Source organism: Heterodontus francisci, chromosome 1 (genome assembly GCF_036365525.1).
Source record: "Heterodontus francisci isolate sHetFra1 chromosome 1, sHetFra1.hap1, whole genome shotgun sequence".
In the NCBI taxonomy this organism is placed as follows: Eukaryota; Metazoa; Chordata; class Chondrichthyes; order Heterodontiformes; family Heterodontidae; genus Heterodontus; species Heterodontus francisci.
The window spans coordinates 123,054,801-123,077,369 of record NC_090371.1 but is presented as its reverse complement, the minus strand read 5'-3'; the positions used below and the strand labels follow the sequence as shown (position 1 = coordinate 123,077,369).

At 44.2% G+C, this 22,569-nt stretch overlaps 1 protein-coding gene across 1 annotated transcript in view; it reads left to right on the top strand.

Moving 5' to 3' along the window:
* The first annotated feature begins 14,284 nt into the window (after window positions 1–14,284).
* LOC137371994 (mast/stem cell growth factor receptor Kit-like) overlaps window positions 14,285–22,569 on the top strand; it is a 103,715-nt gene continuing 95,430 nt past the window's right edge. The window contains exon 1 of the mRNA XM_068035225.1: window positions 14,285–14,909. Coding sequence (XP_067891326.1) covers window positions 14,861–14,909 — 49 coding nt within the window. The 5' untranslated portion in view covers window positions 14,285–14,860. The remainder of the gene's footprint in view (window positions 14,910–22,569) is intronic.

Genomic DNA, 22,569 nt, shown 5'->3' with positions numbered 1-22,569 from the left:
ACTACCAGTTATTGAAGATGTCAGAGCGAAAGCAGACGAAATCGCAAAGTGACAAGGTAAAGCAAAAGCATGCAGGCGCAAGGGAACCACAATTTAAGTCGGAGATTGGGTTCGAATCAAACGGCCAAATCGCGACCACAAACTTGCTTCACCAGTATAAGGTCCAAAGCAGATTAAACATTTGCTCAGTGCAAATGCTTACCTGTTGGATGACAACAGCAAGTGGAATGCGAAACGTTTGATAGGGAGCAGACAAGGATATTTTGAGGATAGTGGTTATGAGGATACACTTTCTCTTTGGACATAAATGTAGGGGGCATGATCAAGAAGTTTGCAGATGACACAAAGATTGGCCATGTGGTAGATAGCGAGGAGGATGGCTGTAGGCTGCAGGAAGATATTGATGATCTGGTCAGATGGGCCCAAAAGTGGCAAATGGAATTCAACTTGGAGAAGTGTGAGATGATGCATTTGGGGAGGTCAAACAAGGTAAAGGAATACACAATTAATGGGAAAATACTGAGGTGTAGAGGAAGTGAAGGGCCTTGGAGTGAATGTCCACAGATCCCTGAAGGTAGCAGGACAGATCAATAAGGTGGTTAAGAAGGCATATGGAATCATTTCCTTTATTAGCTGAGATATAGAATATAGAGCAGGGAGGTTATGCTGGAACTGTATAACTCATTGGTTAGGCCACAACTTGAGTACTGTGTGCAGTTAAGGTCACCTCATTCCAGAAAGGATGTAATTGCACTGGAGCGGGTACAGAGGAGAATTACGAGGATGTTGCCAGGATTGGAAAAATTCAGCTATGAGAAATGATTGGATAGGCTGGGGTTGTTCTCCTTGGAACAGAGAAGGCTGAGGGGAGATTTGATTGAAATGTACAAAATGTTGAGGGGCCTGGATAGAGTGGAGGTGAAGGGCCTATTCACCTTAGCAGAAGGGTCAGTGATGAGGGGCATAGATTTAAAGTGATTGGTAGAAAAATTAGAGGGGAGATGAGGAAAACCTTTTTCACCCAGAGGGTGGTGGGGGTCTGGAACTCACTGCTGAAAGGGTAGTTGAGGCAGAAACCCTCAACTCATTCAAGAGGAGTCTGGATATGCACCTCAAGTGCCATAAACTGCAGGGCTACGGATCAAATGCTGGAAGGTGGGATTAGAATGGGTGGATCGTTTTTCAGCTGGCACAGACACGATGGGCCAAGTGGCCTCTTTCTGTGCCTTAAACTTTCTATGATTCTGTTCCATGAGTGATGTTAGTAATGCACCTCATCAAGCTGATCAAACAGATCCACAAACTCAATTTGTAAATCTAATCGCAGACCTAAGAGACCTTCCTATCTCAAAGACTTTTTCTGTAGTTAGAGAAAACAGACACGTTGAGCACTAAGAAATAATTTGATGAATGTTTTTAGTCAAAAGGGGGAAAAATGTAGTGTTTGATTGATATGAGTTTGATTGTATCAATCTGTCCACTTATCTGTGTTCACTGTATTTGATTGCTTAAGCCTATGGGTGGAGCTTAAGAGTTAAAAGTGAAACTAAAAGACACAGATTGGATCTTGTAAAGAAAACACACTGGTTGCTATGAAGAGACATGTACTGAAATTGTGTAAGAACTAATGTAGTTTAAAGTGCTGTAAATAAACCAGTTGGTGATTTAATACAAGTATATCTGTATTGCTCTGAGATAAATCAGATATACATACTAAATCTTGCAACCCAGCATAAACATAACAGTTGTCTACTGCGCCTTACATAACCTGGCGCTGCAGAGGGGGGAGGCCTTGGCTGTTGAGTGCCAGGCATCTTCAGATGAGGAGGCTGAGGAGGTTGCCGAAGAGGAAGCACAGCAACCTGACCAGCCTGGGGAACCACCTGGAGGGTCTCAAGAGTTGGCTGCAAGGGAGGCTAGGGAAGCTCTAATACTCAGGCATTTCTCCTGAACTGCAGCATGCCAGCCATCTCATCCACCAAAGACACACATGCCAGGTTCACTGCAGCCACTCATAGAGTCATAGAGTTATACAGCACAGAAACAGGCCCTTCGGCCCATCATGTCTGTGCTGGCTATACAGCACCCAACTATTCTAATCCCATATTCCTGCACTTGGCCCATAGTCCTGCATGCTATGGCATTTCAAGTGCTCATCTAAATACTTCTTAAATGTTGTGAGGGTTCCTGCCTCCACCACCTCTTCAGGCAGTGTGTTCCAGATTCCAACCACCCTCTGGGTGAAAAAATGCTTACTCAAATCTCCCCTAAACCTCCTGCCCCTTACCCTAAATCTATGCCCCCTGGTTCTTGACCCCTCCGCTAAGGGAAAAAGTTTCCTCCTATCTAACCTATCAATGCCCCCTCATAATCTTGTACACCTCAATCATGTCCCCCCTCAGCCTTCTCTGCTCCAAGGAAAACAACCCTAGCCTTTTCAGTCTCTCTTCATAGCTGAAATGCTCCAGCCCAGGCAACATCCTGGTGAATCTCCTCTGCACCCTCTCCAGTGCAATCACATCCTTCCTATAGTGTGGTGCCCAGAACTGTACACAGTACTCCGCTGTGGCCTAACTAGTGTTTTACATAGCTCCATCATAACCTCCATGCTCTTATATTCTATGCCTCGGCTAATAAAGGCAAGTATCCCATATGCCTTCCTAACCACCTTATCTACCTGTGCTGCTGGCTTCAGTGATCTATGGACAAGTACACCAAGGTCCTTCTGACTTTCTATACTTCCTAGGGTCCTACCATCCATTGTGTATTCCCTTGCCTTGTTAGTCCTCCCAAAATGCATCACCTCTCACTTTTCAGGATTAAATTCCATTTGCCACTGCTCCGCCCATCTTACCAGCCCATCTATATCTCCCTGTAATCTAAGGATTTCCTCCTCACCAGGTTAATAGGGCTGTTAAGAAGGCATATGGTGTGTTAGCTTTTATTAGTACGGGGATGGAGTTTCGGAGCCACAAGGTCATGCTGCAGCTGTACAAAACTCTGGTGAGGCCGCACCTGGAGTATTGCGTGCAGTTCTGGTCACCGCATTATAGGAAGGATGTGGAAGCTTTGGAAAGGGTGCAGAGGAGATTTACTAGGATGTTGCCTGGTATGGAGGGAAGGTCTTACGAGGAAAGGCTGAGGGACTTGAGGTTGTTTTCGTTGGAGAGAAGGAGGAGGAGAGGTGACTTAATAGAGACATATAAGATAATCAGAGGGTTAGATAGGGTGGATAGTGAGAGTCTTTTTCCTCGGATGGTGATGGCAAACATGAGGGGACATAGCTTTAAGTTGAGGGGTGATAGATATAGGACAGATGTTAGAGGTAGTTTCTTTATTCAGAGAGTAGTAGGGGCGTGGAACGCCCTGCCTGCAACAGTAGTAGACTTGCCAACTTTAAGGGCATTTAAGTGGTCATTGGATAGACATATGGATGAAAATGGAATAGTGTAGGTCAGATGGTTTCACAGGTCAGCGCAACATCGAGGGCCGAAGGGCCTGTACTGCTCTGTAATGTTCTAAAAAAAAACTATTTACAACACCACCAATTTTCGTGTCATCTGTGAACTTACTGATCATACCTCCTATATTCACGTCTAAATCATTAATGTGCACTACAAACAGCAAGGGTCCCAGCACTGATCCCTGTGGTACACCACTGGTCACAGGCTTCCAATCGCAAAAACAGCCCTCGACTATTACCCTCTGCCTCCTGCCACTAAGCCAATTTTGGATCCAATTTGCCAAATTGCCCTGGATCCCATGGGCTCTTACCTTCTTAACCAATCTCCCATGTGGGACCTTATCAAAAGCGGGACCTGATCATGTCTGCTGGAAGCCCAGAACCACTCATCCATCAGCACAAAACGCTTCAGTGATGATCCATCTGATCAGCACACACACCATGGTCAACCACTACAAGCCCCTGAGATGCCATTTTCCACACTTGCATATTGCTGCATTGAGGCAGTCATAAGCCAAAAGAGAAACTTAATAGAGGTTCTGCATGCTAGTCAAAAATTAGATTCGCACCCATGAAGCTCAAATGCTGTTACAGTGATTTTTCATACTTTTTTGAGTGCTCCTGCATGTTGCTCCCCCTTCACTGCCTCGGTGGAGGCAGACTGCTGCCCAAGCTGCTCCTTGGCTTGGGATGATCTTGGCAGTCCTCTGGCTGCCTGAGGCTGTGAGGGTCCTGGCACAATGAGCTGCTCCTGAAGAGTCCGAGGAGCATCCTCTGTCCCCCTGCCAAATTGAGGCACTGGTGTCACTGGCAGAGGGTTTGAAAAGCCACTGTCCACAGCAGGAGCGCCCTGAGAGGAGCCCCCAGATGCAGACTGTTGTTGCTCCTCCACGGTCATGAGGCACAAATGAACCTCCCTGCTGCTCTGAGAATGACGGGAACCTGGCGGAGGTTTCAGGTGCCTCGTCTCTCTCTCTCTCTCTCTCTCACTTTGCCACTGCTACGTAGGGCTAACAGACAATGTGGTGGAGTGCAGGTCTGTGTGCATCTCTGGCAGCCGCTGGCTAGTCTGCTGGATCTGGTTCTCCATGAGAGTCACCAATCTCTTTATGGAGGAAGCCAGACACGCAGGTGAGAGGATAACGGCAGCACTGATAGCCTGGATGGACTCTTCCACTGTCCGAGCCAGGGTGCACATACCCTCTGGAATTGCTGCCAGGTCTTCAAGCACTTCATGCTGCACCTCCAGCATCTGCCACCTCATGGATGACTCCAGAGGCTTGACTTCAGCCTGGAGCTCAGCTTACGCCTGATGTCCCAAATTCCTCCATGTATCAGAGGCCTCGGCTGAAACTGCCTCTGACAGCTGGTCCAGTACTTGTGCGATACTACAACCAGGTTGTGACCCCAAATCTCTACGTATTCTTTGGCCCACCAACGTGACGCTATCTGAGCTTGTGATAGGTGCAGGGCAAGGATGTATTGCTGCACCCTCTGAGATGTCCTCCTCCTCCTCCTCAGAGGTGGTCAGATGTCCACTGGAGAAGTTGCCGGGCCATTGTTGAGATTCACCTGCAGGAGAAAACAGAAAGATTAGGCCCGTGTGACACCAGACTGAAGGACATATCTTTGGCTGCAGCTTGGCTACACGTTGGAGACTTTGAATACACGACCAACCTTCATGATAGTTTGTTGCTCCCCCTATGCCTGTAACCTGAGGAACTCACACTCCGGAACAGGTGCTCCGGCCTCACATCTGTGATGGATCAGCCTCCCTGGTCGCCAGCCTGTTGCAGCGCCTTTTCCACCATTGGTGTCAGTATAGACAATAGGTGTACACCAACACTGGTCTGTGCCCTTTCTCAGGAATTCTGTGTCCACTTCACCTGTGGAGACACATGTGAATCATTTAAGTTATCGGAATTCAGACACCATCGCTTGGTGCTCTTGCTGTAGCCTCTTTCATCATTGTCATGTAAGTGTTATACCAGATACACGACTGGTGACAGAGATGCAGCCATTCTCTCCATCTAGAGGGCTTCCACGTACCAACATCTACACCTGCAGACCCACCCATCTGATTCCAATCCAAAGGAGACTGAGGTCTGCCACTCACCCTGGCAGAGTGGAGAAGGTCATTGACCCGCTTTGGCACTGGATCCAGGTTCTCCGAATGATCCCATGGTTCCATACCTCCTCTGCAACCTCCATCCAGGCCTTCCTGCAAGCTGGGGAGGTCTCCTCCTTCAGTCTCGAGGGAAGAGGACTTCCCACCTTGCTTCAGCAACCTGGATGAGGACATGCAGGGAGTCATCACTGAATCATGGGGCCACCTGGGTTCTTGTCTCTGCCATGGCTGCAAATGGGTCAAAGGCCTCAAAACATTTAGCGATGCGATGCCTTGGGCCGGTGGGGTGCCTGTGTGGTCAAAGGCAAATGCAGGGTGCTCCAAGTGGTCTTGATTTTTTTTTATTATTCTTTCTTGAAATGTGAACTTTGGATCAGTGCTGGGGCTCATCTATTTCCAATCTATATTCATGACTTAGAGGAAGAGACAGAGAGTAATGTATCTAAGTTTGCTGATGATACAAAGATAGTCAGGAATGCAAGCTGTGAGGAGGACACAAAGAGGCTGTAAAGAGATATATAGATAGGTTAAGTGAGTGGGCAACAAGATGGCAGATGGAGTATAAAGTGGGGAAGTGTGAGGTTATTCACTTTGTTCATAAGAGTAAAAAAGGCTTGTAAATTGTGCATGTTGGTGTTCAGAGTAACTTGGGTGTCCTCGTACAAGGAACACAAAAAATTTGCATTAAGGAACAGCAAGCTATTAGGAAAGCAAATGGCATGTTGGCCTTTATTGCAAGAGGACTGGAGTAAAAGAATAAAGAAGTCTTATTACAATTGTATGAAGCTTTGATGAGACCACACCCGGAATAATGTGTGCAATTTTGGTCTTCATATCTAAGGAAGGATATACTTGCATTGGAGGCAGTGCAGCGAAGGTTCATTTAGATTGGTCCCTGGGATGAGAGGGTTGTTCTATGATGAGAGGCTGAGTAAATTGGATCTATATTCTCTAGAGTTTAGAAGAATGAGAGGTGATCTCATTGAAACGTACAAGATTATGAAGGGTAATAAAATAAAAGCAAAATACTACAGATGCTGGAAATCTGAAATAAAAACAAGAAATGCTGGAAATACTCAGCAGGTCTGGCAGCATCTGTGGAGAGAGAAGCAGAGTTAACGTTTCAGGTCAGTGACCCTTCTTCAGAACAGTTAACTATTAAGATTATGATGGGGTTTGACAGGGTCAATACTGAGATGCTGTTTCCCCTGGCTGGGGAATCTAGAACAGGGGGGCACAGTTACAGAATAAGGGGCTGATCATTCAGGACTGAGATGAGGAGAAATGTCTTCACTCAAAGGATTGTGAATCTTTGGAATTTTAAAAAGAGCTACACTTGTCATCTATTTTCCAGAAGTGCATTTTTCCATTTGCCACATTACTTAAAAATGTAGAAAGTAACTAGTAGCTGAATGTTTGAATCACCATTACCACCTCCAATGACTTGCAGGTTGATAGGTAAATTGGCCATTGTAAATTGCCCCTAGTATAGGTAGGTGTTAGGAGAATGGTGGGGCAGTGGTAGAGAATATGGGGTTAATGTAGGATTAGTATAAATGGGTGGTTGTTGGTCGGCACAGACTCGGTGGGCCGAAGGGCCTGTTTCAGTGCTGTATCTCTAAATAAAAAAATAAAAAAAAGTTACTGAAGATATGAAACCCAACTTTAGTGAAATTGGACAGAGTGAGACTTGACTTATGAGAGTAGATTTTTTTGAGTCCTTGTCCATGGTGAGGTACTTGGGCCATAGCGAGCATGCATCCATTGAAAGCAATTGATGGAAAATCAAGGGCAGATGCCTATGACTCTCCAGTCCATGTTCACAGAAAGCCAGGCATCGGGCAGCAAGGACTGGAAAAATCTCCCTCACACTTTTGATCCATGATTCATATTGCATGTTGCCAGTTCAGTCCAAAGTACTGTAGTGGAACAAAGTTTCTGCCATAATAAAATGAAGGTATAAGCACTAATCTCCAAATTTTAAGCAAGTTTTTCAGTAATAAGGCATGTTCTGACAAATTTTACAGGGCGTATTTTTCAACTGTCAGGTATTAATACACTAGCTGTAACCTAAGGGTTCAGTTAAGAAAAGTGAGGAAGACAAACCAGGAAATTATGACCTGTCAATCTAACCTGTGTTACTGGGAAGTTATTGGAATCTATAATTAAGGAGCGTGTGACTGAGCACGTAGAGAAAATCTGAATTGATTAGAGAGAACTAAATAGATTTGTAAAGGGCAGGTCATTTCTAACTAACCTAATTGAATTTTTTGAGAAGTAACTAAAGTAGCAGACAGGAGAATGTCTATGGGTGTAGTTTATATGGACTTCCATGAAGGCATTCAATAAGGTTCCATGGAAGAGATTATTAGCTAAAATTAAAGCTCATGGAATTGAAAGCAAATTATTGGCCTGGTTAGGTGAGTGGTTTGGCATTAGAAAACTGTAGAAGTAGTAGAGAGTAGGGATAATGGAAGTGTATTCAAATTGGAAGCATGTGACAAGGGTGTCCCACAAAGATCTGTTCTGCAGGCTCAACTATTCACTGAATTTATTAATGACTTAGATAATACAATAGAGAGCCGAAGATGCAAGTTTGTCCATGACGCAAAGATTGGTGGTATAGTAAGTAGCATAGAAGGAAGTATAAAATTACAAAGAATGGGCAAAATTGTGGCAGATGGATTCCAAAGCAGGTAAGTGCAAGGCCATCCATTTTGGATCAAAAAGGATAGATTTGAGTATTTTTTAACTTGTCAAAAGCTAAGAAGAATGGAGGTCCAAAGAAATTTAGGGATCTATGTACACTATGTCAGTGTCATGGTCCTGTAGTTCTTTTTTCTGGGAATATACGATTTGCCTTTAAGGCTTGCAAAGGATCAATATTGCTTTAAGAACCAGCAAGCCTCAGGCGTTATAGGAAGATGCATTTTCGTTGCCTTAGAAACAGCCATTTGGAGAGTGCGATTCAAAGGGTGCATTCTCGATACCATGGAAACAGCCACTGGGAGTGAGTCTCATGCAATACATTTGTTACAGTTCAGTTTTGAACTGGCTTTTAGTTGAAGACAGTTTGTTCCAACAGAACACACAGAGACATACAGACACAGCTGGTGTTGGCACCTGAAGAAAGAGCTCTCAACCATTTAAACTGAAGGAATAGGATTTTAGTCTTTTTAATTATTTTCTCTCAAAGTTCTAAAACATCAAGCCAAAACAGAGATCTCTGGTAATTTAAATTGAAGAAAGGGAAGTTAACTTGTCAAAAGCTAAGAAGAATGGAGGTCCAAAGAGATTTAGGGATCTATGTACACAGATTACTAAAATGTAGTAGTCAGGTACAAAAAAAAATTAATGGAATGTTAGTCATTATAACTAGAGAGTTAGAATATAAATAGGAAGAAGTTTTGCTACAGCATGATTAGACCACATCTGGAGTACTGTGTACAGTTATGGGCATCTCAGAAAGGATATCTTGGCTTTGGAAGCAATGCAGTGCAGATGTACCACAATGTTACCACGGCTCTAAGAATTAGATTATGAGGAGGGATTATATTAAAAAAACTTATTTTCTCTGGAATATAGGAGGATAAGGGATATTTGATTGGGGATTTTGAAAGGAATCGCTAGGACAGATGGATAGAAACCTTTTCTACTGATGGGAGAGTCTAGGGCAAGGCGACATAATCTTAAATCAGAGGCACTCGATTCAAAAGAGAAGTTAGGAAACACTTATTCATGCAAAGGATGGTAAAAGTGTGGAATTCTTTTGCATAAAAAGCAGGAGATGCAAGCTCAATTAATGATTTTAAATCTGAGACTGAAAGCTTTTTGCGGGCCAGTGGTATTAAAGGATAGGGAGTGAAGGTGGGTGGATGAAGTTGGGATATAGATCAGTCATTGACTGACAGAACAGGCTGAGGGGCTGAATGGCCTACTCCTGTTCCTATGTTCCTATTTACAATACGGCCTAAATTTTCTGGGGTAGTATTTCTGGGAGGATTCTGCTGGACTAATGTGACGGAATATCAGTGGAACCCATGAAGAAATGAGGTAACTGTCCATTTTTAGCTGTTCACAGTTTCTCTAAGTTTCCGCTGATCTTGCACCATAGCTACTGCAGGAGATCAGGAGGCCCTCACAGAGAGAATCTGGCCATCTGGATATGTGCTGGTGGCATGGGACTACTGCACACTATTTTCTGATATGTGCTGCCAATGGGATGGGGGCTAGGGGGTGGAGGGTTTGGGGGTGAGGGAAACAGTCCTTTCTGCAATATATATTCCGAACATTTTCCCTACAGATCAGGCATTCGTGCAAGGTGGTTTGATTCATTTTGTTTTACATTTCATTCTTTGCCCCATCTAAGTCACAATGGTAGTGGAGTTGGCCTTCCCACCAAGTCATACCTTGGCCTCTCCCTCTGCTTCTGCAGCACCTTCTCCTTCGTGTGCATTACCCTGTTAAAGTTTTCTGTTCTCTCAATTAAATACCTTTTGCGTAAAAAAAACCTTGCACTTACATAGTGTCTTTCAAGACAACTGGATATTTCAAAGTGTTTTACAGACAATGAAGTACTTTTATCACAATGAAATATTGTCACTGTTGTAATGTAGGAAACGCAGCAGCCAATTTGCACACAGCAATCTCCCACAGCAATGTGATGATGACCAGATAATCTGTTTCTTTGTGATGTTGATTGACGGATAAATATTGTCCAAGATATCAGAGATAACGTAAACAAAAGCAAAATATTGAGGATGTTGGAAATCTGAAACAAAAATAGAAAATGCTGGACATACTCATCAGGTCAGGCAGCATCTTGGAGAGAAAAGCAGAGTTAATGTTTCAGGTCGATGACCTTCCATCAGAACTGGTAAAGGTTAGAGATGTAATAGGTTTTCAGCAAGTGAGAGGCGACGGGGGAAGAAGAACAAAGGGGAAGGTCTGTGATACGGCAGAGGACAGAAGACATTAAATGACAAATGATTTCATGGTACAAAGCCAAGTAAAGGAACAAAAGATGTGTCTGGATGAGGTGTAGATGGCAGTATAGCAGCTGTCCAAAGACAAAGTAAAGGGATTAAGAAAGAAACAAGATGTGGGGATGGGGGAGCTGGGGGGAAAAAAAAGCAGCAAAGAAACATGAGAAAAGGAAACAAATTGGGGCAGAGGTTATGATCTAAAATTATTGAACTCAATGTTGAGTCCAGAAGGCTGGAAAGTCCCGGTTGAAAGATGAGGTCCTGTTCCTCAAGCTTGCATTGAGCTTCACTGGAACACTGTAGCAGGCCAAGAACAGAAAGGTCAGAATGGGAGCAAGGTGGAGAATTAAAATGACAAGCAACAGGAAGCTCTGGGTCACACCTGTGGACTGAATGGAGGTGTTCTGCAAAGTGATCACCCAATTTGTATTTAGTCTCCCCAGTGTAGAGGACACCACTTTGTGAGCAGTGAATACAATATACTAAACTAATACAAGTAAATCGCTGTTTCACCTGGAAGGAGTGTTTGGGGACCTGGACGGTGGGAAGGAAGAAGGTACAAGGGCAGCTGTTGCATACCCTGCATTGCTTGAAAAGGTGCTGTAAGAAAGGGGGGAGGTTTTGGGAGTGACTGAGCAGTGGAATGGGGTGCCGCGGAGGGAACGGTCTTTTCAGAATGCTGAAAGGGGAGCGGAAGATGTATGTTGGTGGTGGCATCACGCTGGAGGTGATGAAAATGGCGGAGGATGATCTGTTGAATACAGAGGCTGGTGGGGTGGTAGGTGAGGACAAGAGGAACCATATCATTGTTCTGGGAGGGAGGGGAAGGGGTGAGAGCAGAAGTGTGGAAATTAGATCGGACATGGTTGAGGGCCCTCTCAACCACAGTACGGGGGAATCCTCATTTGAGGATAAAGAAGACTTATCAGAAGTGCTGCAACGGAAGCTTGCATTGGCCGAACAGATGCAGCGGAGACGGGGGAATTTAAAACAGATGCCTTCAAAATCCGGACTGGGGTCAAGCAAGGCTGTGTGATAGGCCCCATACTATTTACAATCAGCCTGACAGTGGCTATTCACCTCGTGAAAGATCAGCTGCTCTCTGGTGTGAGTATTAAATTTTGCCCAGATGGAAAACTCTTTAACTTCAGTCGTCTCCATGCCAAAACTAAACTAACCACCATAGACATACATGATCTACAGTTTGTGGATGACTGCAGTGCTGTTGCCCACTTTGCACCAGGTCTGCAAGCCACTCTCGATCTCTTCAATTCTGCATACAAGAGACTTGGCCCATCCTTGAATGTTGCCAAAACAAAACTCTTACATCAACCCACACCTGGTCAGCTAAATATTTTACCTCCCATATATGTTGAAGGAGAGACTTTGGAATATCTTGAGCACCTCCCATACCTTGGCAGCCACCTCTCTCAAAAAGCCACCATTGACGAAGTGATGCAACACTGGATCAGCTATGCCAGCTCAGCTGTCTACAAATTACAGCAGCAAGTGTTTGACAACAAAGACCTCCACAAGTCAACAAAAGTCCTAGTGTACAGAGCAGTTGTTATCACCACACTCCTGTACTGCAGTGATACCTGGACTGTGTATCAGTGACACATAAGAGCACTGGAGAAATTCCTTCAGAATGCCTCCGCTGCATCCTTCGGATTCAATGGGAGGACCTTTGAACAAACACTAAGGTCCTTCTTGAAGCCAGCTCCTCGAGCATTCAGGAAAAACTTTTGCAAAACCATCTTTGTTGGACTGGACGCTGTGTCCGGATGACCGAAAACTGCCTCCCCGCCAGGTCCTGTTTTCTCAACTCTCAAATGGCCAGCATTCCAAGGAAGACAAAGAAAACACTTCAAAGACACTCGGAAGCTCTCTTTGAAAGGTGGCAGCATTGACATTGATGACTGGGAGGAGCTTGCTACCAATCATTCAAAATGGTGACAACTTGTCCATCAAGCTGCATCATGCTGAGAGTCCAAATGCCTTAATGCATAGAACAACTCCTCTTCCTCTGTAATTTCAACCTACATCTCAGCTCCCCTAGCCTCCTCTTCATCTGTCCTCATTTAATTCCATCCTTTGCAACAAGTTTTCCACCCATACTCACAGCCATCAGCTAGACATTGCCATTCCTTTGCTCTTGAGGTCTTGGACACTGACAAAGCTGTATCTAATCATTTCCTCAATTCCTTTATCACCCACATTTCCCTATCTACCAGATCCACTGCCCTCAACATCCTTCCTGGGAAAAACAATTCTTCCCTAGCTTCTTCAATAATTTACTCCTTGACTCCCAACTTTCCTACCTCTGTACCTCACTCTTTGTGGAAACCTCTGCTGTAGTGGACCTGCTTTACCACCCCCATGCCTTTGCTCTCAATATCTTCATTCCCATTAAATCTTTCACGATTTCCTATCCTCGCTATTTACCCAGTACTCTTGGTTTGTGTTGTCTGCTGCCTGTGCTGCAGCAGCGGGTCTGGGCCCAAAAGAATATTTACCCCAAAGAGATTAGATCAACAGAAGGAGCTATTTATTATTTGAAGATAGTCTTTGGTATCAATGTGAATGAATTTTTACAGCTGATCCTTGAAGATCCAACAAGCAAAATGCTTTTTTTTTATCATCTAGTATGTTGTAATGTCTAGCAGTAAAGCAATGGAACATTGAGTGAAGAACTTTGGAGCATTCTGCAGAGGAAGTATGGTGTGTTGCTCTGCTAAGCCTTGAATTTCCAAAAGGGAAGTCTTGCACTGTAATTTAGAAGTATTTACTCGTCAAAGGCCTGAACATCAAATTGTTAATCAAGGGAGATTGACTCCATCTTGACTCCCCACAACTTTCTAAGGCTGAACCAGACTGCTTGTAACCTTGATATCATCTTTGGCCCCCAAGATGAGCTTCCAACCATATATCTGTGCTATCATTAAGACCATTTATTTCCATCTCTATAACATCATTTGTCTCTGTCCTCCCTCAGCTCATCTGCTGTTGAAACCCTCATCCTTGAGTCTTGACTATTTCAATGCACTCCTGGTTGGCTTCCAATCTTCCATCTTCCATCTTCCATAAACTGGACATATCCAAAATACTGCTGCCCATTTCCTAACTCGCATCAAGTCCCGTTTGCCCATCACTGCTGCACTCCCTGACCTACATTTACTCCTGGTTCAGCGATTTTAAAATTCTCAGTGCTGTTTTTAAATCCTTCGACGGCCTCGCTCCTCCCTATCTCTCAAATCTCCTCTGGTCCTACAACCCTCCGAAATATCTGCATCCCTCCAATTCTGACCTTTTGAGCATCCCTGATTGTAATTGCTCCACCATTGGTGGCCATGCCTTCAAGTGCTGAAGACCTAAACTCAGGAATTTCCTCTCTAAACCTCTGTCTCTCCCTCGTCTTCGCCCTTTAAGACACTCCTTAAAACCTACTTCTTTGTACAAGCATGTGTTCACCAGCCCTAATACTGTCTTATGTGGTTCAGTGTCTAATTATGCTTTAGAATCTTGTGTAACGCCTTGGCATGTTTGCATTGTATAAATACGAGCTGCTGCTGCTGCTATGGAAATGGAAATCCGTGTATGTTGAATCAGGAACATAAACCTAAAATGGGCAGGGACCATGAAGTCTGGGCTACTTAGCGGAAGAGAGAATAAAGACTGATCTGATCTGAGCTCACAGCAGCAATGTGAATCAGTTGGGTAGGTGCCGGTTGTGGAGATGAAGAGGAAAGAAATAAAAGATCAGTAATGTAGTTAATATGGAGTGCGTGGGGATGTTTTGTAGTTAAGTCACTGTGTAAATGTAAGCCACTGTCAAATAATCTTAGCACCTCCATCCAGAAATACTTGGAAATCCGCGATGTAGAATATCCAATTGGTTCTGAAATAATTCTAGAATTTTGTCAATATTTCTCTATCCGTCAGCCCATTGCATGTATTGATCACTCTTTGTGGAAAGAACTTACTTTAAATAGTCAAGGTCAAAGCAAATTTTTAAGAGATTATGAAGGCTGTGCGGCGGTTATGCAAATACATCCACACCGACAAAAGCAATAGTGTTGGCGTCAACGATAGGGGGGTTGCTGGAGTGCAAAGCAGACTTCGGGAAAAAAGGGAAACGCGTCAGAGCCACCAGTTTGTAAAACTGTGTGAGGAGGTCTGGGCGGCTCAGAACGGTGTGTGACTGGGATTTAGCAATCGCCGAGCTCCCACTTTAACTCCAGCAGGTGACTGAATGGAATAAAGACTGACTCCGCTCCTGGCACCATGGCGAGTCGCTGTGCTGCTCTGCTCCTTATTCTGACTGTCCATCAAGGTAAGGAAGCGGCTATTTCTTACTTTGGGAATTATTGATAATTTAGTGCTCGCACTGAAAAGCTTACCCTCGCTTTAGCCGTTAGAGAAAGACGTTCTTTCACTGTGTAATGAAAGATAAACAAAGGAGCGAAGGTCCAGATGAGCGATCTCTCACATGCTGATCATATCAGACCGGACATTGGTCCTTCGGATCTTGAAAATTTAACAGGACTTCTTGCCTTTGTTATTTGAACAAGCATCTCGTAGATTCATTTACGGTACAGAAGGAGGCCATTCGGCCAACTCTCCACGGAGCTATTCAGTCCCACTCCCCTGCTGGATCCCCCGAGCCCTCAACTTTATTTAATTCAAGTGGCCACCCAATTTCCTTTTGAAATCATTGATTCCTCTTCCACCAGTCCCGTGGGCAGCGAGTTCCAGCTTATTACCAATGTATCATTTACTTTTAGAATAACACACTTTGGGAAGATCTTTAAATACCCGGTATGTTGGGTTTTTAGCAATAATTTGAGAGTTGTCTGCAGATTGTGCTGTGTGAACCTAATGCCCCTGACCACCACCAACTTCTCAACGTTGGCCTTGCCAGGGACGCTCACATCCCGAAAGAATAAAAACAATCTCCCTCATTGAATATCTCTATCTCGAACTGTAGCCGCTTATTTCCATTTCTGCCTCTCTGCTTCAGGTCATCAGTACAACTTTCCTGAGATTGTTGGTCGTTGTAGCTAACAGGTCCCAGAAAGCTGGGCATTGTGGTTTATTTTTGCTGTTCGTTAATGGAGATCGTTTTGTGAAACCGTGCAGACACACAGAAAGGCTGGGGAGAGAGTGTTTTTGATGTATTTCTGGTCAGCCTGGTGTTGCAGGGATAATCTCTTGTTTCGAAATAAATCATTTGAAGTTTCTGAAGTAACTGGATAGTATACTTGATGCAAAAGAAAAACAGCAACTTTAAATACAGAATGAGCCATTTGGAAAACAGAGGCGACTCAGACAGGGAGGAAGAGAAGCTTTCAACAGTTTATCTGTTTGAAGTTCACTGTCTTTTGAGATTAAAGGGGTTCCTTTGATGACGGCGCCGTCCGGGATGAACAGGGAAGGCTTGTGGCAGTTCGGTGATGTTTTGGAAACGAGCGTGTTTGCATTTTGTTTGAACGGGAAGTTCCGCTGGATTTAAGCTTACAGGTACTGCGTTAAACTCCTGTTCGTGAGCAGTTATTTAGGCTGAAACGATGACACTTGCGAGTGAAATTCCCGCCGTCAGAACTTACAGGCTGCACTGACCTTCCCACTAACAACCTCGAATACTAATCTATTCTTACGAATATCCGTTGCAGCTGAAATGTTCCTTGTGCCAGCCCAAGTTTCGGTAAAGGCAGGCGACTTACTGAAAGCTTTCCATTGAAGTACATAGAATTATTCAGAATGTACTCACAAGCAGGCCAGCTAACTGATTCATGCTGGTGCCTATGCTTCACACCAGCCTCTTCCAACTCCTCTTCATCTCACCCTATCAGCAGATCCTTCAAATACTTGCTCCCTCATGTTTCTATCTAGCTCCACCTTAAATGCATCTGTTGCTATGCTTTAGAGCAGTGGTTCTCAAAGTGTGGTCAGTGGACCACTGGTGATCCACGAGGGTTCTCCAGGTGGACTGGTCCAAAATGCTGATGTGCAATGCCAAGGCTGAGGCCATAGGGGATAACAGGCCACACCCCTCATCCCCACCACTTGCGTGACGTCACACAACCAGACGACATGAGTCGTCATAAGCATGATCAACAACACTGTAGTTTTATCAGCAAGATTTAAGTTACTGTTATAACATATAACTGCAAGATTAGATTTTCAACACTTGTGGGTCTGAAAGCAAAGATGACAAACTGGCTGAACGTGGAGCCCGATATGAGACTGAAGTTCTCCAGCTTGGAACCAGATATTACCTTATTGGTGTCTCATCAAAAGCAGGGCCACTCTTCCCATTAATTCCCATGAGTTTTTTTGCTGTGGCAAGTGAAAACTGTACGGGCAGGACCAGCAGGTGGTCCGCGGGGTCTTTTACCCCACCTAAGTGGACCACGGACAAAAACGTTTGAGAACCACTGCTTTAGAGTGAGCCATTGATATATGGCATTATGCTGTTAGTTTCTATTGTTTGGTTGTGTATATATATTTATAAACTTACAATGCTTTCTATTGACTAGGTTTTTAAAGAATAATAAACCGTCTGCAGGCCAGGCAGCATCTATGGACAGAGAAGTAGAGTTAACATTCCAGGTTGATGAACCTCTGGTTTTCTCTTCACCTGACCTGTTCCGCGTTTTCCAGCATTTTCTATTTTTATTTCAGATTTCCACTGTAGTAGTTTGATTTTGGTTTATATGCAAGTTAGTTGAGTGTTGGGCACAGTGGGTGAGAATACTTGCTCACCTGGGCACTGGTCCAGCTCATGTAGATGGGATGAATGTCTGGTCTCTTTTTGCTGCCTGTAAGGGTCTGAATTAAATTATTTTGGGCAATGAGGACCTGGGTCTGAGTGGGCAAAAGGACTATATTACAGAGGCACCCAAAATTTAACATTAAATTGTCAGATTTGCTGAGAGAGACCAAAAGATGGCCTGTGTTGGGAACATCACACGAGTACAGTAGGGAATATTCTTTGGAGCTTGACATACATGTTCATTATCGGGAAAGAGGAGAAAAAGTTTTACACTGCACTGATACATTCATGCTGTATCTCACCTAGGGGCAACTGATGTAATTGACAGTATGAAAATTAGGGATGCATTCTATTCACTGGAGCAGAGAGGTTTCAAGGGGGATGTTATGTAGGTTCCAAATTATAAAAGGGTGAACGGTGAAAGATTATTTCCACTGACTGATTAATCAGTATCAAATAGACATAAATTTAGGATTTGTACCAGAGTTGTTTTTCAAATGAGAAGTTATTATGATGTGTAATTCATGACCACAAGTGACTGTTGAAGGCAAATCAGTAACAATATTTATGAAGGAATTAGATAAACACTTGAAGAAGAAAAATATGAAGTAATATGAGGTAAGAGAAGGAAAAATGCATCACAGTAGATCCTACAGGAGAGCGAGCTCTGGCGTGGACATGATCTGGGTGACTGGCCTTCTACAATGCTGAAATTTTGACTATTCCTCAGCATTAACATCTATCACTTTAATGAGCACAGGTTCTCCCTGTCCACACAAAAAGCCCAGTCATCTGGTTTTCAGATCACACTTTGCCACCATAAGACGAACAGACCGATTCCTTTAGCTGAGGAAAACATCACATAGACATCAAAGATAATGCACAGCTTTTCAATGCTGCACACTTAAAAAATAATTCTCATGATTATCAGGCTTCTTTAACTTAATTCCTCCCTAACTCAGTTTTCATACCCAATTTTGCCTGGGCCACCTCCAGTCTTCAATAAACAGTTTCATTAACAACAACAAACTGCATTTATAGAGCACAATTCATGGAGAAAATATTCTTGGGCTCTAAACAAGCAATGAGGTCAGGAGCTGAGTGGCACTGGTGGAACCCGAACTGAACATCACTGAGCAGGTTATTGCTGAGCATGTGCTGCTTGATAACACTGCCGACGACCCCTTCCATCACTTTGCTGATGATCGAGAGTAGACTGATAGGGGGGTTAGTGGCTGGGTTGGATTTGTCCTGCTTTTTGTACACAGGACATACCCGGCCATTTTTTCACTTTGCCAGGTAGATGCCAGTGTTGTAGCTGTACTGGAACTTCTTGGCTAGGAGCGCAGCTAGTTCTGGAGCACAAGTCTTCAGTACTATTGCCGGAATGTTGTCAGGGTGCATAGCCATTGCAGTATCCAGTGCCTTCAGCTGTTTCTTGATATCATGTGGAATGAATCAGAATGGCTGAAAACTGACATCTGTGATGGTGGGGTCCTCAGGAGGAGGCCGAGATGGATCATCCACTCGGCACTTCTGGCTGAAGATATGTTGCAAATGCTTCAGCCTTATCTTTTGCACTGATGTGCTGGATTCCTTCATCATAGAGGAAGGGGAAATTTGTGGAACCTCCTCCGTCGGTCAGTTGTTTAATTGTCCACAACCATTCACAACTGGATGTGGCCGGACTGCAGAGCTTCGATCTGATCCATTGGTTGTGGGATCACTTAGCCCTGTCTATTGCATGCTGCTTCTGCTGTTTAGTATGCAAGTAGTCCTGTGTTGTAGCTTCACCAGGCTGACACTTCATTTTGAGATATGCCTGCTGCTACTTCTGGCATGCCCTCCTGCACTCTTCATTGAACCAGGGTTGGTTCCCTTGCTTGATTGTCATGGTAGAGTGGGGGATTTGCCGGGCCATGAGGTTAAAGATTGTGGTCGAATACAATTCTGCTGTTGCTGATAGCCCACAGTGCCTCATCTATGCCCAGTTTTGAGTTGCTAGATCTATTCGAAATCTACCCCATTTAGCACGGTAATAGTGCTATGCAATACAGGACTTTATCGCCACAAGGACTGTGCGGTGGTCACTCCTACCAGTACTGTCATGGACAGATGCATCTGCAGCTGGCAGATTGGCGAGGATGAGGTCAAGTATGTTTTCCCCTCTTGTTGGTTCCCTCACCACCTGCCACATACCGAGACTAGCAGCTATGTCCTTTAGGACTTGACCAGCTCGGTCAGTAGTGGTGCTACCGAGCCACTCTTGGTGGTGGACATTGAAGTCCCCCACCCAGAGTACATTCTGCGCCCTTGCCACCCTCAGTGCTTCCTCCAAATGGTGACCAACATGGAGGAGTACTGATTCATCAGCTGAGGGAGGGTGGTAGGTGGTAAACAGCAGGAGGTTTCCTTGCCCATGTTTGAACTGATGCCATGAGACATCATGGGGTCTGGAGTCAATGTTGAGGACTCCCAAGGCAACTTCCCCCCAGACCTCAGGTCGGTCTGTCCTTCGGTGGGACAGGACATACCCAGGGATGGTGATGGAGGAGTCTGCGACGTTGTCTGGAAGGTATGATTCCGTGAGTATGACTATGTCAGGCTGTTGCTTGATTAGTCTGTGGGACAGCTCTCCCGATTTTGGCACAAGCCCCCAGATGTTAGTAAGGAGGATTTTGCAGTGTTGACAGATCTGGACATGCCATTGTCGTTTCCGGTGCTTAGGTCGACACAGGGTGGGCTGTCCAGTTTTATTCCTTCTGTTAGACTTTGTAGAAGTTAGATACAACTGAGTGGCTTGCCAGGCCATTTCAGAGGGCATTTAAGAGTCAACCACATTGTTGTGGGTCTGGAGTTTCATGTAGGCCAGACCAGGGAAGGATGGCAGATTTCCTTCCTAAAGGACTTAGTGAACCAGATGTGTTTTTACAACAATCAACAATGTTTTCATGGTCACCACTAGACTAGCCTTTTAATTCCAAATTTATTAATTGAATTCAAATTCCACCATCTGCCGTGATGGGATTCAAACCCATGTCTCCAGAGCATTAGCCTGGGGCTCTGGGTTACTAGTCTAGTGACATTACCATTATGCCACCGCCTCCCCTACAACTGCAAAGGGGTTCGCTCCCTCAATGTCCAACTGGTGTCGAACCATATGTAGAGCACCACATACGTGAATGCCCAGTATCCTGGCAGCAGTCATGATGCCGTTATTTTGCACCAGTCCATGGTACCATTAGCATTTGAGCCACCACAAGAAACCAAAGGGTGACTCCTGGGTGACAAGGACTATCTGCTATGTGCAACTGGGCTCAGCATGTATATAACGAGAGCCATGCCGCCACATAAAATGTGATTGAGCAGACTATTGGGGTGCTTAAGCAATGATTCTGCTTCCTGGATAGCACTGATTGAAAAAAGACAGAAGCGCAAGGGGAGAGCCAACTGTGTAACAGCCCCGACAACCAATTTTTTCTGCAGCACCTGTGGAAGAGTCTGTCACTCTAGTATTGGCCTTTATAGCCACTCCAGGCGCTGCTCCACAAACCACTGACCACCTCCAGGCGCTTACCCATTATCTCCCAAGACAAGGAGGCCAAAGAAGAAGAAGAAGAAGAAGTGCCTTGGAGCTGATGAAGAATGGATCCATAGACAGTGCAGTGTTTGTATAGACTGAGGAGACATTCTGAATCATTGTATATGTTGAGGTATTTTGCATTTCTTTATATTTGTTCTTGGGATGTGGGAGTCACTGGCTAGGCCAGCGTTTATTGCCCATCCCTAATTGTCCTTGAGCAGGTGGTGGTGAGCCATCTTCTTGGACTACTGCAATCCGTGTGATGTAGATACAGCCACAGTGCTGTTAGGGAGGGAGTTCCATGATTTTGACCCGACAACAGTGAAGGAACGGTGTTTATATTCCACGTCAGAATGGTGTGTGGCTTGGAGGGGAAGTTGCAGGTGTTAGTGTTCCCATGCATCTGTTGCCCTGTTGTTATAGGTGGTAGAGGTCGCAGGTTTAGAAGGTGCTGCAAGTACGCAACAGAAACTCATGGGTGGGCTGCCTGTGATTTTCTGATGTGCACTTTGGTGAGTTAGGAATCAGTAAAATCTACTTTTGAATGAAAAGCTTTTTTTTATGCAGAAATTGATTTGTGGTAGCATCAAGCCGTACAGAGTGCTGAGTGGATCCTATGCTTGGCAGAAATTGTATAGCTTACAATGATAGTGATAGAGCTTCTGCCACTAGTTACTGGACCATTATTTGCACTTAAACTCCCTTTGTTTCAACTAAGCTCTTAGGTGTTTTTAACTAGGTCTCCTCCCCCTCCTGGGGGGTTCACCTGAAGGGGTTTTCCCAATTGTAAAAGTAAAGATAAAATGTATCCACAGAAGAAAACTGGCAGATTTGGAGGCAAATTGTTTCATTGATGCAGAACATGAAATTGGAACAAGTGTGATCTGTAGAGAGAGGATGGAGAGTGCTGCAGAGAAATGGCCATTTTCATTACAAAACACTCCTTCTTATGACTTGTGTCGATGGAAAAAAAGATTTTAACAAAGTCCTGAGCAGAGTTGCATCAAAGTGATTATAACTGAGGTTAAGAAGCATTCTTTACAGTCCTATCTCATCCACACATATTTTTGGGTTCTTCCTAAAAAAAACACAGAAATAAGTATATTTTCTTTGTGCTGGAATGTTCTTCAAATGCATCCGGGTTATGGGGTAAAAACAGAAAGTGTTGGAAATACTCAGCAAGTCTGGCTGTATCTGTCGAGAGAGAAACAGAGTTAATGTTTCAGGTCTATGACCTTACATCAGACGGGGTGCTGATAAAAGGTCACAGACCTGAAACGTTAACTCTATTTCTCTCTCCACAGATACTGCCAGACCTGCGGAATATTTCCAGCACTCTCCTTTCATTTCAGATTTCCAACATCCACAGTATTTTGATTTTATTTTACTGGTTATGGAATGTTTTATTTCAAATTTATGCATAGATTATGAGTGAAAATACCTTGCAAACATCATTCACAGAAGATACAGCCCCCTAGCCATCATGTGCTATTTGGCAGATTGATGTTGTTTGTTGAACTACTGATGTGGTAATATCTGATGATTGTAAGCAGTTGCTTCAAGACATTGAGAACATTATTCCAGGGAAATAGTGACTTGTAGCTTCACAATTGGTCATTAATTAAAAGAGAACTT